Source organism: Nanorana parkeri, unplaced genomic scaffold (genome assembly GCF_000935625.1).
Source record: "Nanorana parkeri isolate BGI_ZX_2015 unplaced genomic scaffold, ASM93562v1 scaffold21, whole genome shotgun sequence".
Classification (NCBI taxonomy): Eukaryota; Metazoa; Chordata; class Amphibia; order Anura; family Dicroglossidae; genus Nanorana; species Nanorana parkeri.
Genome location: NW_017306289.1, coordinates 2,894,467 through 2,908,900, shown reverse-complemented (window position 1 = coordinate 2,908,900; position 14,434 = coordinate 2,894,467). Strand labels below are relative to the sequence as shown.

The 14,434-nt window shown below is 39.6% G+C and overlaps 1 protein-coding gene across 1 annotated transcript in view; it reads left to right on the top strand.

The window, feature by feature from the left end:
- The window catches only part of LONRF2 (LON peptidase N-terminal domain and ring finger 2), a 61,058-nt gene that overhangs the window by 38,154 nt on the left and 8,470 nt on the right, over nucleotides 1-14,434 (top strand). The window contains exons 4-8 of the mRNA XM_018563042.1: nucleotides 2,981-3,133; nucleotides 4,814-5,024; nucleotides 5,340-5,442; nucleotides 8,489-8,603; nucleotides 9,504-9,625. Of these exons, the coding sequence (XP_018418544.1) occupies nucleotides 2,981-3,133; nucleotides 4,814-5,024; nucleotides 5,340-5,442; nucleotides 8,489-8,603; nucleotides 9,504-9,625 (704 nt within the window). The remainder of the gene's footprint in view (nucleotides 1-2,980; nucleotides 3,134-4,813; nucleotides 5,025-5,339; nucleotides 5,443-8,488; nucleotides 8,604-9,503; nucleotides 9,626-14,434) is intronic.

Genomic DNA, 14,434 nt, shown 5'->3' with positions numbered 1-14,434 from the left:
GTTATTCAGAAAGTGTCTAAGCATTCCTCTTTAGCCTCTAGGTTTATGTGTAATATATTTAATATATTATATATGTAATATATTTAGTGAAATTGCATAATTGCTCATGGAAGTGAGGTTACAACAGAGCAGGCATTATTTTGTGTCAGCATTTACCTTCCAAACCATAAGGTCTCCTCTGTGCTTCCCATAGTGCAACAACATTTTTCATTAAACTGTTGAAATGCTCTGTTGCATTGTTGGTGCAGGGTGGGACTTCAGCTGAAAGTTTGTAGAAAAGTCAAGGATACCAGAAAATATGCGCTCAGGTCAGGCCTTTCCAGGTTAGCAGAGAAGGTTTTGCTCTAATCTGGTGCATCTGGCACATGAGATTTGGCAGGGTTTTTTTTTTTGCTTCATCACAATTAAAGTAAATTGTTTGCCATGATAATCCTTTGATGCTGTGGTAAAAAGTTTAAGCCCTGTTCAAACCTTTACGTTTTGTCGCGTGTTCAACGCTCTATGAACGCTCTACAAAACGTACAAACTTGAAAATCCCATTGTTTTCTATGGGTATGGTTCACACCTTTCCGTATTTCAGCCCGTCTGAACGCGCTACAAAACGGCCTACGCCCAAAGAAGTACATGTACTTCTTTGGGGTGTTTTGGTCTCGCGTTTCCATTGGGATAAGCCAAGTAGCCCTCGGAAACGCGCGTTTGTCGCGCTTTTTTTTTTACCGCGAATCGACAAATGCGCATATTCAATACACCTAGGTGTGAACACAGCCTAAGGGTAAGTTTAAGGTTAGGGTGGTGGCTAAGGTTAAGTTTAATGTTAAGTATTAGGTTTTATGGGTGAAGCTAAGAGTTAGGTTTAGGGGTTACATTCAACTATGCCTTTGTGGGTTTACTTAGCATTTAGGTCAAGGGTTTGAGTAACATTCCCAATTTAGGGTAGGTTGTCAATATATTTATGTGTATGGGGTGGCATGATGGCCTGAGCAGCCAAAATCTTTATATAGGGAAAGGAAGGGGAAGTTGTTAGCCTTCTGTAAGCTGCGACATAGAACAACATGGATCTTATATAAGGCTGTCTGCTCAGGGCTCTAGCAGATAAAGAGGGTGGTAGGGGTATGCAGGGAAGAAGTAAGTCTCAGCTTTGGAGGATGGGGGGGGGGGCTTGGTTTATCAAGAGACTGCCTAATTATTTCAGTGTGCGGATTATTTTTAGACTTAAAAAAGCAAGGCTTACTTTGGAGAGGTCCCAACTCATCTATCGAAAGCATGTCCTGATCACAATGCAAGATTACAGTGTGCCCAAAACTCCCACAGAGTTTGAAATACTGGCATTTTTTTAAATTTCTCACATGCTTTCATCTCTTTGCTAATTGAACTTGGGGTTATCTGCAAAAAACTGACAAAGTAAAAAAATGCCAAAAGTGTCAAGAGGTGTTTGAGGGAGATTTCTTTTTTCTTTAATCCTCTGCAATGTGACTACAAAGAGATTGTAATAAATTGTACTATTGCCTGTGATCAGTGAGTATATGTAGAACAGTTAATGCTTAAGGACAAAACTGCAAACCAACATTGAGGTGTGATTACCCAGGAATGATTGTTGCCATAGTTCGTAAAAATCGATCCTGTAGCCATAATTCCTAAATTGCTGATAATATATTTTTAATGATCAGCAGAACATATTTACAGAATCATATTTATTTAAAGCATTTTTGGCATTCAGCTTGTGCTTTTTTATCAATATACATTTGCTGTTCCTACCCTGTGTTAGTAGTAATGTGCATTAAACAGCATCGTCTTCTTCTACATCATGGTGGGGATTTGTCATTTATGGCCCTGATCTAGCATGTGACATTTACATTGCATTTAGATATTACGGTTACATGACATGTAGCTTTTTCATTATGTAAGCGGCAAGCTAAAGGTTTAAAAACATGAACTAAAATGTATGTTTCTTTGCTTTTTTCATGATTCACAATGATGGCTTTATTTTTCTATCTAATGCAATTCCCAGTAAACTGTTCCTGGAAAATGTACTTGTTGAAGGAACATGATCATGAAAAGAAAACTAAATTACAGCTTTACTATTAAATTTCATGCAGGCATTTCTAGATGTATTGATTTGACTACATGCTTGCCCAATTATTCTAATATTCAAGGGTTCTGCATAGTATTAAATAAAAGGGCACAGTAAGGGACTATTGTCATACTTTCATATTGTGCTTTCTGGTGTATGAAGAATAGATCTATACCTGGCAACCTGAAAATGTTTCTTCAAAAATATTCCTGTGCTTCTCTCCACAAGTAAACTAAGGTGTTGTAGGAGAAGTTTGGTTAAATGGGTAAAAGAGGGTAGCCTTGCTTTTGAGACCTTTCCACTCCATTGATGACAATTTAGGGTAGTAAGCATGGAGCGTTGAGTGTAATGTAGAATTTACTCCACACTTCCAATCCAATATCCTTTTAAGCTGCTGTTTGCGATTTCTGGAACATTCATTGGACATCTGGCCTTTGCAGCAATCTGCTTTTCTAGCTTCTGTTTCCACTCAAGTCTGTTGAAAATGTGATCACATTTTTAGAGATTAAAGCAAGCCAACTTGCCTTGGGAACTTGAGGGCATCAGAGGGCCAGCAGTTTTGACTGGAATTTAAAAACTATGTTTACCTTTTCCTACTCCACTGATTTACACAAACATACTCATATTAAAAAATAAGAAATAAAGAACCTGGAGTACACTTTGCTATTGAAAAGAGGTTGTCTTCTGCTCAAGCAGCATCTTTTTTTTATTTTAAACAGATTCTGATTCCTCTAGATCAACAGTGGGTAACTGTGGGATTTGCGCTCTGTTCTGTTTTAGTTTTTGGGTTTTTTTTTTCTCTTATCTGTATAGGTTGAACTCGATGGACTCTTTTTTTCAACCTGACTAACTATGTAACTATGGTTAATAACATACAACCTAATTGAAATTCTGATTTTGTTTTTCCAGTTAATGTGCGAGATGCTGTTTCCAGCCTTTGAGAATGTACAAGCCAGTTTATCAGCTCGTGCCCCCACACCTTACACTAGACTGAAGCCGGTCGTCTTAAACACCTCCAACCATTCTTCTGTGGAGGATGTGCCTCTGCCAGAAGGATCTAAGGTAGAGTCTAGTAATGTGTTCTTATATTCAGTTACAGCCTGTATGCTAATTTAAATGTACCTTTTTTTACAAGAATTACATTTCCCTATAATAAAGTGTGATTAAAGCCAATTTTTTAAAATATTTTTTAATAGAGTAGAGAGGGATTAGAACAATCGTCAGGTTTATATTACTGTCCCGTTAGGGCGATTTATATTTACCTCTCTATTTGTCCTGGTGACTGCCATAAGTTTTGGGTGGTCATCAGAACAGGAATAGATGGGAAATATTCCAATGGAAACACTAGTTCTGGTGTCCCTGTTTACCTCCAGGGATTTTCATCACTTTAGAGGGATTTCCTCTCACTTCTTGTTGTGACTATCAGACAGAAAGATAAAGAAAATCTCCCTAATGGGCACAGATGGCAAAAAAAGCTGGTGGGGGTTATAACTCCTGATTATTATATCCAAAACTGAAAAAAAGGTTTCAATTTTACTTTAAGTACTCTTTGCCCTAAATTTAAATAGTGTAAGTTCTATCCCTAAGCAGTTGATTATATAATGGCCTAATATACATTTGTTCGATATTTATGATCTTACTTTGACAGTTTTAATTGCTATAAACCTGGTGATAAATCCACCCAACAAACCACATTCAGGTTAAATGGGTTCAAACTATGCATGCACAATTTACATATGTTTATCTTGGCTGTTTTCAAGCCTTAATGGATAGCATGCCAACACATTATCATACTTTCATAATGCTGAACTCCCTGCCAAAGCCATGATGTATGCTAAGAATTAGAAATGCCCAAAGTGTATCGCCAATTTGCCAAGGGGCATTTAAGGCAGTTGTACAGATTGACATCCCATGGTTGTTACTGATTATACACCTCTTTTCACTTTACATATCTTTTAGAGGTTGCTTACCTTGGTAAATGCAAAATGTGTAGCTGAGAAAAGTAAGATAAGTTGGAACCAGGGCCTGGACTGGTAGTTTGGCAATTCTAATAGATGCCAGAAGGGCTTGTCTGGCTGACAATATGTGTAGGCTCAGACTCATTCAGCAATTAACTATCAATAGCTTTTATAATTTTTTTTTTGCCTCTGTGCTGTACTGGTTGGTAATGTGAACTGTATAATAATTAACAGCAGAGTTTTTCCAAATTTTGTCTCACCCACAGACATGGGCTGAAGTGCCTTATTTGCCAGGGCTGCTTTTATTGCCAGTCCATCGCTAGTATGGACCCATATGAAGCGGGGGTCACCTTGCTGTATTGCATGTATTTCAATACTTCATTTAAATTGATCAATTAACTTTTGCCCTAAAGAAAAATCCTAAAGTTATGTCACTTATACCAGAAAGAATATGCTGCCCAGATGTTAGAAAATGGCAACTGCCATTTGTTTTCTTCACACAGGTTTCCTTAAACCAGAAACTCAACAGTGATAAACCCATGAGGAGTTCTAATCCATCCTCCCTCCATCTAAAACTATAACCAAAAAAAATAAATAACAGATTGACATATACACTGCAGAACTGCATTGTTTTGTAAATTGTAATATTGTAAATTGTGCATAAGTCAGTAGTATTCATTTTTGTAATAATTTATTGTGAACATATTTTGTAAATAATTGTGATTGGGCATTAGCAAACACACGACAGTCATAGTGTGACGTCCAACATTTGTTTTGCCTGCAGGACTCCGTGTTCAGACTAACCAAAGCTTCATTTCCAAAATCTAATGATTTTACTGAGTGTCCTGAAATATGTGACCTGCCTAATGAAAAGGTGACAAAGACTCTGGGAAGTGCCCTCTCCTGCCTTCCAGAAGCAGGTCTGAAGAGGAAACGTTCCGATACCTTAGAGGACCTTCACAGAAATGAGCTCCCTGCCAAAGTCTTCAATAATGGTAAGAAGTAGAAATACCTGCAGTGATACACTTAGTATAAGTCTGCGAAGAAGTATTGAAGAATCATTGAAGGTGATTGTATGGTATTAGCAGGCTGGCATTAAACATATCTTGTTAATTATTATTTATTAGTCAGGACGCTGTGAACATTATTATGGTAACTGGCAAGAAGATGAATAGCTCCATATGTTATCCCCAATATTGCATCACTGAGCCCACAGTTTAGGAGCATTAAATTTGCATTGTAGGGAGTTCTTAGTGACCATTTGAAATAGAATAAAAGTAGTGTTTGTTAATTGATATTTTATTTCCCAGATGTTGATTCCCAGTGGGAAGAGTCGGCCTCAAAGTCACAAGCGAGAGCCATCTCCACGGACCTGGTAGATTCTTCTGATTTTGAGTGCTCCCTCTGTATGAGGTATGTCTGAACCTTATACATTTTCAAATCTGCTGAGTTTACATGTTCTCTGGAAAAATACTTTAAAAATGTAATAAAAAACAAATGTGATCACAAAGGTGAAATGCTGTAAACCAGCTGTTTCCTAAAGTAGCACTGACACTTTGAATAGTGTCTTATCTGTTTCCCATTAGGGACTTTTCCCTTCACTTTCTGCCAAATAGCCACAACATGAAGTGAAAAGAAATCCCTCCAAAAAGAGGGAAATCAGTGGTAGCCAGCAGGGTCACCAGAACAAGTGTTCCCATTGAAAGATTTCCCATCTATTCTTGTTCTGACAACAACCCAAAATGTTTGGATTTTCTTCCACTTCAATAAATAGTGAGGGTAAATCACTCTAACGGGGACACAGAGAGCAATAAAAACCTGACAGGTGGTCTAATCTCTCTTCACTCCATCCAAAACTAAAAAAAAGTTTTGGCTTAATTTGTACTTTAAATTAAAAGCTGATTTATTGTTAGAAGTACTTCATTTTTCTTGGATCACCTGAGACCCGGGTTTTGAAGGAATGAAAGTTAGCATTGCTAAATTACATTATTATTTTTCCTGCTGCAAATAAAAAAACTTCTGTTCCTCAGTAACCAGCCCAGGCAGGCTAGGTCACATGTCTCTGCCTATCAGTCATTACTGCAGAGAGTCTGTTATTTGTATTTAGTAGTGAGTTAAGCTAGCTATACACTGTTATATATATTTTTTATACCAAAAATATAACTGATTCCTCCATCCACACCAACACAGTGTAGATGGAGGAATCTCCCGCTCTGTGCTTTATAATATGACGGTGGCACACTCACAATACTCTAACAGTGACAGTAGCTGATTGGCTGTTCTCAGGCCCGGATTTCCCATAAGGCCACCGAGGCCCGGCCTCGAGGCGCAGAGGGCGGCAGCGTTGTCTTTGTGGGGAAGTTGCAGGCGCCCGCAATGAGGAAGCCGATTGTTCGTTTACATGTCATCTCGGCGATGTCGCCGAGATGACAGGTAAAAAGTCTGCAGCCGGCCAGTCCGTCCTCCCCTCCCTCCCTGCACTTACCTCTCTCCTCTGGTTCCGTCCTCCGGCGCAGTGAGCAGAGCGGCAGGGTTAAAAGTAACCCTGCCGCTCCGTGTAGACTGTGAGAGGGGAGAGCTGTGCTGTGCTCTTCCTCTCTCACCTGTCACACGAGTTCCAGCACAGTGCTGTGCCAGAACTCCTGTATTGGAGGTGACAGGGTCAATAAAGAGAATCTGTCACCTCCAATTGCTATCACACAGGGGATTGTTATCTCCTGTGTGATAGCAATAACATTAGGTGGAAAACATTTTTTAATTGATTTAAAAAAATAAATTATATGAAAAAAAAAAAAGGTGATTAAAAAGTAAAAAATAATAAAAAACAAATTATTAAAAAATAAGAAAATAATTATAAAAAATAAACAATAATAAGATAAAAAAATTATACAAACATAAAAAAAGTAAATAAGATAAATAAAAATCTAAAAAAAATTAAATTGCAAAAAAAATATTTAAATAAATAAAAATTAAAAAAATAAGAAATAATTACATTTTTAAATTTTAAATGATAAAAAAGTTACAAAAAATAAAGAAACAGTAAAAAACGTATTACGGAACCTGGCCTTGGGGCGGCAGGGAGAGTAAATCCGACCCTGGCTGTTCTCCCAAAGATTTTTCACTCGGCTCTTTCGATTTGTTTGATCGAAGGATGTCAGACAGAAGGATATCCAAGAGGCACTAAGTGTGCTAATTTGGACGATATTTGCACAGTGTATGGCCAACTTTAAGTTGACCAAAAGACTACCTCATGTACATACTGTATACATGTTAGGGAACACAGCATGAACACACTTGGATAAATTGGTTTACATTAAATCAAATTTTATTACCCCTGCTTTCTGCTCCCTAATAAAAAGTAAAACACTGCTTAAATATGTAAAAACTTTTAGCAGATGTTTAGGCTACCTCCTAGTAGCAGAGGACTAATGCTTACTGGTCACAGCTGGCGTGTATGTTGAAGGGGCTGACCTGTTTAATACAGAAGAACTGGTGGACTTAGTGTGAAATAAGTATTTTGTGGTATTACTACTGTACAGTATATTAGTACTTCTGGATTTTAGTACTTTAAAAATACTATAGTCCCCCTTTTAGATGTTGCCTGGTATGTTAATGAATGCCCAATTGACTTTAGTGTCATTTGTACTGTCATAGTATTTTTACAATGGCTTTAGCTTACTGAATTCCAGAGATCAGTAGAGTGTTTTACTAGAGAAAAAAATGTAAAAAATGCTTTGATGAAATTGCTTTGCTCATCAGAGAATAATTTCCTGTTTCTGGAGGGTTTAAACCCATGGGAAAATAGAATGACAGGACTGCCAAGGTAATTTTTCTTAAGACTTACAAATAAGAAAAGACTGCACTCTGGTAATAGGTTCAGGTCAAAGCACAAAGCAACTGACCCATTTTTGAGAATGTGAAGGCTATTGCCTTGCTATTATAATTGTATAAAAAGCAGCTCCGCTAGATGAATCCATAATGTTACTTTTAGGTAACACTAATACATTAACAGATGAGTGATTGTATAATGCAGTTTGCTTGTGAAACAGTGCCACCCTCTGATTTGACCATATACCGGTACATAAGCACTGATGTATAACTGTGCCAGATATGCTTTATATAAGCAGAAGTCTGTAATTGAGTAAAATCTGGAAACCTATACAGTGGGAAATATACAGACTGCCATAGTGGATGTCACCTTTTGGGAGATACTAATTTCCTGGCAATCATGCTGTGAAGTTACACGAACAGTCCTGATCCTAAACATGTGTAGACACATAGAGAACATCCTTATATCTGGTTTGTGGCTTATCTTTAGACAAAATCCTAAATGGTATGTTTTTATAAATATGTGTATTATTAACTGGTTCTAGTCATAGGCCATAATAAATATTAAAAGGAAACAAAAGTACCTTGCATTAAAATTATGTTCTTTCCGTACATCTGTATTCTGTTGCAGGCTATTTTATGAGCCTGTAGCCACCCCATGTGGACACACATTCTGCCTCAAATGCCTTGAGCGTTGCCTGGACCACAACCAGCATTGTCCCCTTTGCAAAGAGAACCTGTCTCAGGTGAGAGGATTTATGTTGATCTATTAGAGATTAAGTATGAACATGTCACTGGTGCATAGTAATACATACTATGGCATGTAGTCTTTATCGTCTAACATCAGGATTGCTTAGCATCAAACATCCCTGAGAATTTATGTTTTCCATATTTTTTTAGTTGGGGATAGGAAGGGTGTTTCAAGCTGTTTTTTTTTTAGCTAGTAATTTCCTTTATAAAGCATGTTGGAAATGTGAGGATTGTTTGTCAAACCTGCTGGGGGTAATTGTCACCTAATGGCATTGGTATAAGTTCTTTACCACACTGGCCCCTGAGAATATACTAAGGCTTCCGTGATGATATTGTATTTGAATTGAACTGGAAGAATAGCTGCAGAAGTGCAGACTTGGGAACTCAAGTGCAAGTATCTCACCAGAAATGATCAATTTTGGATGGTCAGACCCTATAAAACCAAGCTTAAAAAGTATGTGCAGCTCACTGCTAATCACACAAACCCAAAAAAAGACTTTATTGATCAACCCTTTCAGCTAATGCCAGAGCTCTAATTGGAAATGTTTTCTTTGACACCTGTGTAGTATGATTGCAGTGGGTGAATTTATCTAAATTGGAGCAGACAAAATCTGGAGCAGTTGCCCATGGCAACCAATCAGCTTCTCTCTTCATTTTGTTCAGTTGAGTATGAAAATGAAATAGAGAAGCTGTTTGGCTGCCATGCACAACGGCTCCAGATTTTGTCTGCTCCCGTTTTGATAAATTCCCCTCAGTATGTTTTCAAAAATCTTGAATATTACTTCATAATGTTTATGTTTTAAATCTTTCAACGTGAACTGTAAAAATAAAAATTATAAATTGTATTGGAGGTATGTTGACCCCGACTGATTTCCTTTTACATTTTGTATTTCTAGTACCTTGCAAGTAGAGCATATAAGAAGACACTTCTGACAGAAGAACTGATTAATCGGTTCCTACCAGAAGAAGTAGCCGAGAGAAAGAAACTATATGATGAGGAAATGAAAGAATTATCAAAGTAAGGTTCCTTCTCACGTTTCACAGAGAAGGGAAAGTCAGCTAAATAATTAAAGCACATGGACAGTGCACATGTCTATACCCCTATTCAGAAGGGAATGCATAATTTATAGACTTTGCCTAAGCCTTCTCCATTGCTATTCTAAAGAAACAGCACAAGTCAGTACATAGCAATATGTCAATGAGAAACTCATATGATGGGACCTTTTGAATTGTGTGTGTTCTCCTTGGGTATATTGTGAAGATCCAAAGTGCCATCTTAAGCAATCTCCACCTCCATATTGAGCTTCAAAAAGTCTAGTTGTAGTATGGATGTTAACGTAGACAGAAAACTATTTAGTACCAGAAAAGGACAGTAAATTGTAGAACATTTGGGCAGCATGGCAGCATATCTTCATCACAGAGGGTACACTGTGAGCAAAGGGCTTTTAGATACATAAAAAGTAATAAACACAATGTGATGGCACATGGGTGGAGTAAGAGGCAGGGCTTTATCAGAAACTTTGCTTGACCGAACCGTCTCTTTACTGTTACTTCTGCTTTGATTTAACCATAGAATATGTGGCTCCGAAGATACAAACAAGGTTGGTATTGTCTTACAGTAATAACCTACATTAGCTTTAGAACGCCTATGATTTTTGTTTTACTTATTGTGCTTTTATTATATTCTACAGAAGTTGTATATGTTACAAAGGCATGTGAGTTTATGTAATATCATTATAAAAAGAGCAATGGTGTGTTATAGCGGGCAGTCAACAATTGGTTTTATAAGTCTGCTCACCCCATTCACAGACGCTTAGAAAAGAAAGATAAAGTCTTCTGCTGATTCTAGTTAGACTCAACATGGAGAATGGATTATTGAGGCTGGTAATCTACTGTCTACTAGCATTATGGAAATAACCATCTTCTTTGTAAAGTAGTAATACGTCATGGAAATCCATGTGTATGGTTACCTTGTCAAGTCTGTAAATATGCAGAATGTAATGGAAGCAACTGGATTAAGTTCCTAAAAGACTGACTTATTAAATAAATAGAATAAGGAGGAACAAGTCCGGCAATCCATAACAACCAATTAATATCGATTTAGTTATGCCAAAAGATTTCGATTTGTTATTACAATTACTGCCACTGTAACTGGCACTTTACTTCTTGCACTGTTTACTGCATAAGCCAGGAAAAATAACAGCCTATGAGGGACAATTAATAATACATTTTAAGTGCCTAATATTCATTTCTTTATCATTGTTATGTATATTATACTGACATATTTCAAGGGAGAACATTGAGCAATTAACAGAAGGCCCGGTATTCATAGAGGCTTGCTATCAGATGTTCCTGTGAAGACCCCATTCACACTGAGCAATTTGTAGTGCGATTTCCATTAAAAAAATCGCTCAATGTAGCTATTCCAATGTATTTTAACGGAGATGTTCACATCTTGCAGCTCAATGTCACCTGTACCTTGTAGCTAAAGCTTGCCGCTTGAACATTAGCTATTTTTCGGCGGATTTCAACCAATTTGGCCCCAATAGACTTTGGTAGACTGCCAAATGAAGCGCTACGGTGCACCACAAAATATGCACTGTAGCTCAATGTCGCTCAAAGTCGATCAGCACAAATCAGCGCTGAAAAAGCATGTAGCTCAGTGTGAATGGGGTCTGAGGTCATACACATATGCACACAAAGGAGGATGGAAGCCAATATGTTTTCAAAATTGTGGGAAAGAAAATGGAGCATTGGGAGAAAACATACACATTCCATACAAATAGAGTTCTTGATGGACAGTTTGAAATACCCGTTGTTTTATTGTCATGTTCTGCCGTAGGATATAGACCATAGGCATAATAAGGAAAACATTATTTGTTGCCTGTAGCAAGTACTTATCGTCTTTGACTAATTTACTGACCTAAACTATATAAATAAGATTTGGAAACGATGTTTGTTTGCTACAGGTAAAACAATTTTTTTTTCTGTTACCACACTTTACATACATGCATTCCAGTGTAATGGAAAAAAGAAGTTGGGCGGACATGAAATGCTTTGAAGATTGCTTATGACACTTAGCCTGTGCAGATTTGCAGTAAGGAATGATTCAGAACATCAAAGAAATCATTATCACTCAGAGATGATCTTTTACTCATATATTAGTGACAATATTTAATGTATGTAATAGTCCAAAATAGCCTGTTAGATGTTCATCTAATCTGAGTGTTTACTATATATATAGTACATCGTTCTTGCTAGACCAACCTGCTGACCTTTTACGAAGAGGTAAGTAGAGATCTGGATGGAGGGAGGACGGTGGACGTAATATATCTGGACTTTTCCAAAGCCTTTGATACGGTGCCACATAAACGCTTGTTATACAAGCTAAGGGCTATGGGCATAGATGAATTAGTGTGCACATGGATAGAAAACTGGCTACAAGAACGTGCACAAAGAGTATAAGTAAATGGCACCTTCGCAGACTGGGCTGAGGTCATGAATGGCATACCCCAGGGTTTTGTGCTGGGTCCCATGCTTTTTAACCTATTTATTAATGATATCGGGGAGGGAGTGAGTAGCCATGTCTCAGTGTTTGCTGATGATATGAAAATTGAGAGGGTAGTAGACACAGATTTATACATTATAACATTACAGGAGGACCTGGGGAAATTTGGGGAGTGGGCAACTGTATGGCAGATGAAGTTCAATGTCGATAAATGTAAGGTAATGCACCTCGGAGTTAAAAATAGGCAAATGGACTATAAACTTATGAGTGTGCCACTAGTCGGAAACGAAGTAGGGAAGTCGGAAACGGAGAAGGATTTGGGGGTCATTATAGACCACAGACTGAAGAATAGCTTGCAGTGCCAGGCTGCTTTAAACAAAGCAAGTAGAGTCCTGTCTTGCATTATGAAGGGAATGTATTGCAGGGACAAGTCTATAATTTTACCACTATATAGATCACTGGTTCGGCCACATCTGGAGTATGCGGTCCAGTTTTGGTCACCGATACTCAGAAAAGATGTCCTTGAGCTGGAAAAAGTCCAGCGGAGGGCAACCAAACTCATTAAGGGGTTCAGGGACCTGAACTATGAAACAAGGTTATTAAAATTAAATATGTTCTCTTTGGAGGTTAGGAGATTAAGGGGGGACATGATTTTCCTGTATACGGTTTACGGTTAGCTCTGTAACAAAGACCAGAGGGCACAACCAAAAATTGGTGGAAAAAACATTTCAACACACAGGGCGCAAGTGGTTCTTCACAGTTAGAGCGGTTAGGGTCTGGAACTCGCTACCGCAGGAAGTGATTTCAGCTAAGAGTGTGGAATCATTCAAGAAACTCCTAGACGAGTTCCTCGGAGACCATAACATACAGGGGTACAGGTACACCTAAGTGGAAAATCACACAGGGACTAATACAAACGCACACACCTGCTCAAACATAAATGCACACACGCAATAGGTTGGACTTGATGGATTTATGTCTTTATTCAACCAGAAATACTATGTAACTATGCAACTATGTAACATCTAATGCAGGCCTCAAAATTTCCACTTGCCCCCTCTCAATTGGCGAGTGAAAATTGCGGGGGGGCGAGTGGAATGTCAGCAATGGTGCCTCACCGGCGGGACTAGGGATGGGACACTACCACCGCAGGCAACCGCTCGCTCGCTTCTGTTTTCTCTTCTCTTTCTCGACTGCTGCAGCTACAGAGCGGCCGAGCCCAAGAAGGAAAAGAGAGAAGAGAAGTGAACGCTTGCCGCGGCGGTAGTGTTCCATCCAGAGCCGGAGCTAGCTCTCTGCGCTTCCTCTCTTTCGTCCGGGCCGCTTCAGCTCCACTCAGAGAGGCGGCTCTGATTACACCCATTATCGCTCCCTCTCTCTCCTTCTGGCTGCTCTGAAGCTGCAGCGACCGGGAGCAGAGAGAGGGAATGCTGACAGGTAAGATCGTAGCTGCCTCTCTGAGTGCCCGCTTCATGTTGCTGAAGCTGGAGCGGTCGGGAGAAGAGGTGATCGGTCAGCGGTGTGATCAGAGCATTCTTAAAGAGGCCCCCCTCCCAGTCCACATCTTTTGGACGTTATTAATCTGAGTTGCCCACCTCAGTATGCCCCTCGCTTGCGGCCATATTGAGTGGGGCACTCATATTAATAACGTGCTGGATTAGTCTGACCCAGGGGCGGACTAGGCCCGGGGCAGGGTGGCAAATGCTCCCCAGACCTCTCTGATACCTTTGCAAACGCCCCCCGCCACGGCAAGGACTTCATGTCTTCCCTCTTGGCCGCTGCAGCAGCAGAGCGACCGAGAGGGGAGAGATTAAATGCTTATGGCGGGGGTGGGGGCGTTTGCAAAGGTATCAGAGAGGCTTTGGGGGGCAATTGCCACCCGGGCCCAGTCCGCCCCTGGGTCAGACTAATCCAGCACATTATTAATCTTAGTGCCCCACTCAATATGACCGCAAGCGAGGGGCATACTGAGTGGGGCAACTCAGATTAATAACGTCCGAAAGATGTGGACTGGGAGGGAGGCCTCTTTAAGACTGCGGTGGTGGGGAGAAGAGAACAAGAAGATCCACTGCAATCGTTTGTGCCCTCTTCGATTGGGCTCCTCGGTGCCACAGCAGTTTCCTCCGCCCACCTCAGCTGCCATTGGTGGGAGAGGAAGACTGCAGAACCGCAGTTGGCCGGCTTCTGCTGCGCGGGAGAGAGAGCACCTGGAGCCGGCTGGACGTGCAGGCAACCTCGCTGCTCCCCCACCATCACCAGGAGAAGAAGAGGTCAAAGCAACTGTAAGTCCCTGTACTTTCTTTGTGACCTCTGCACTGC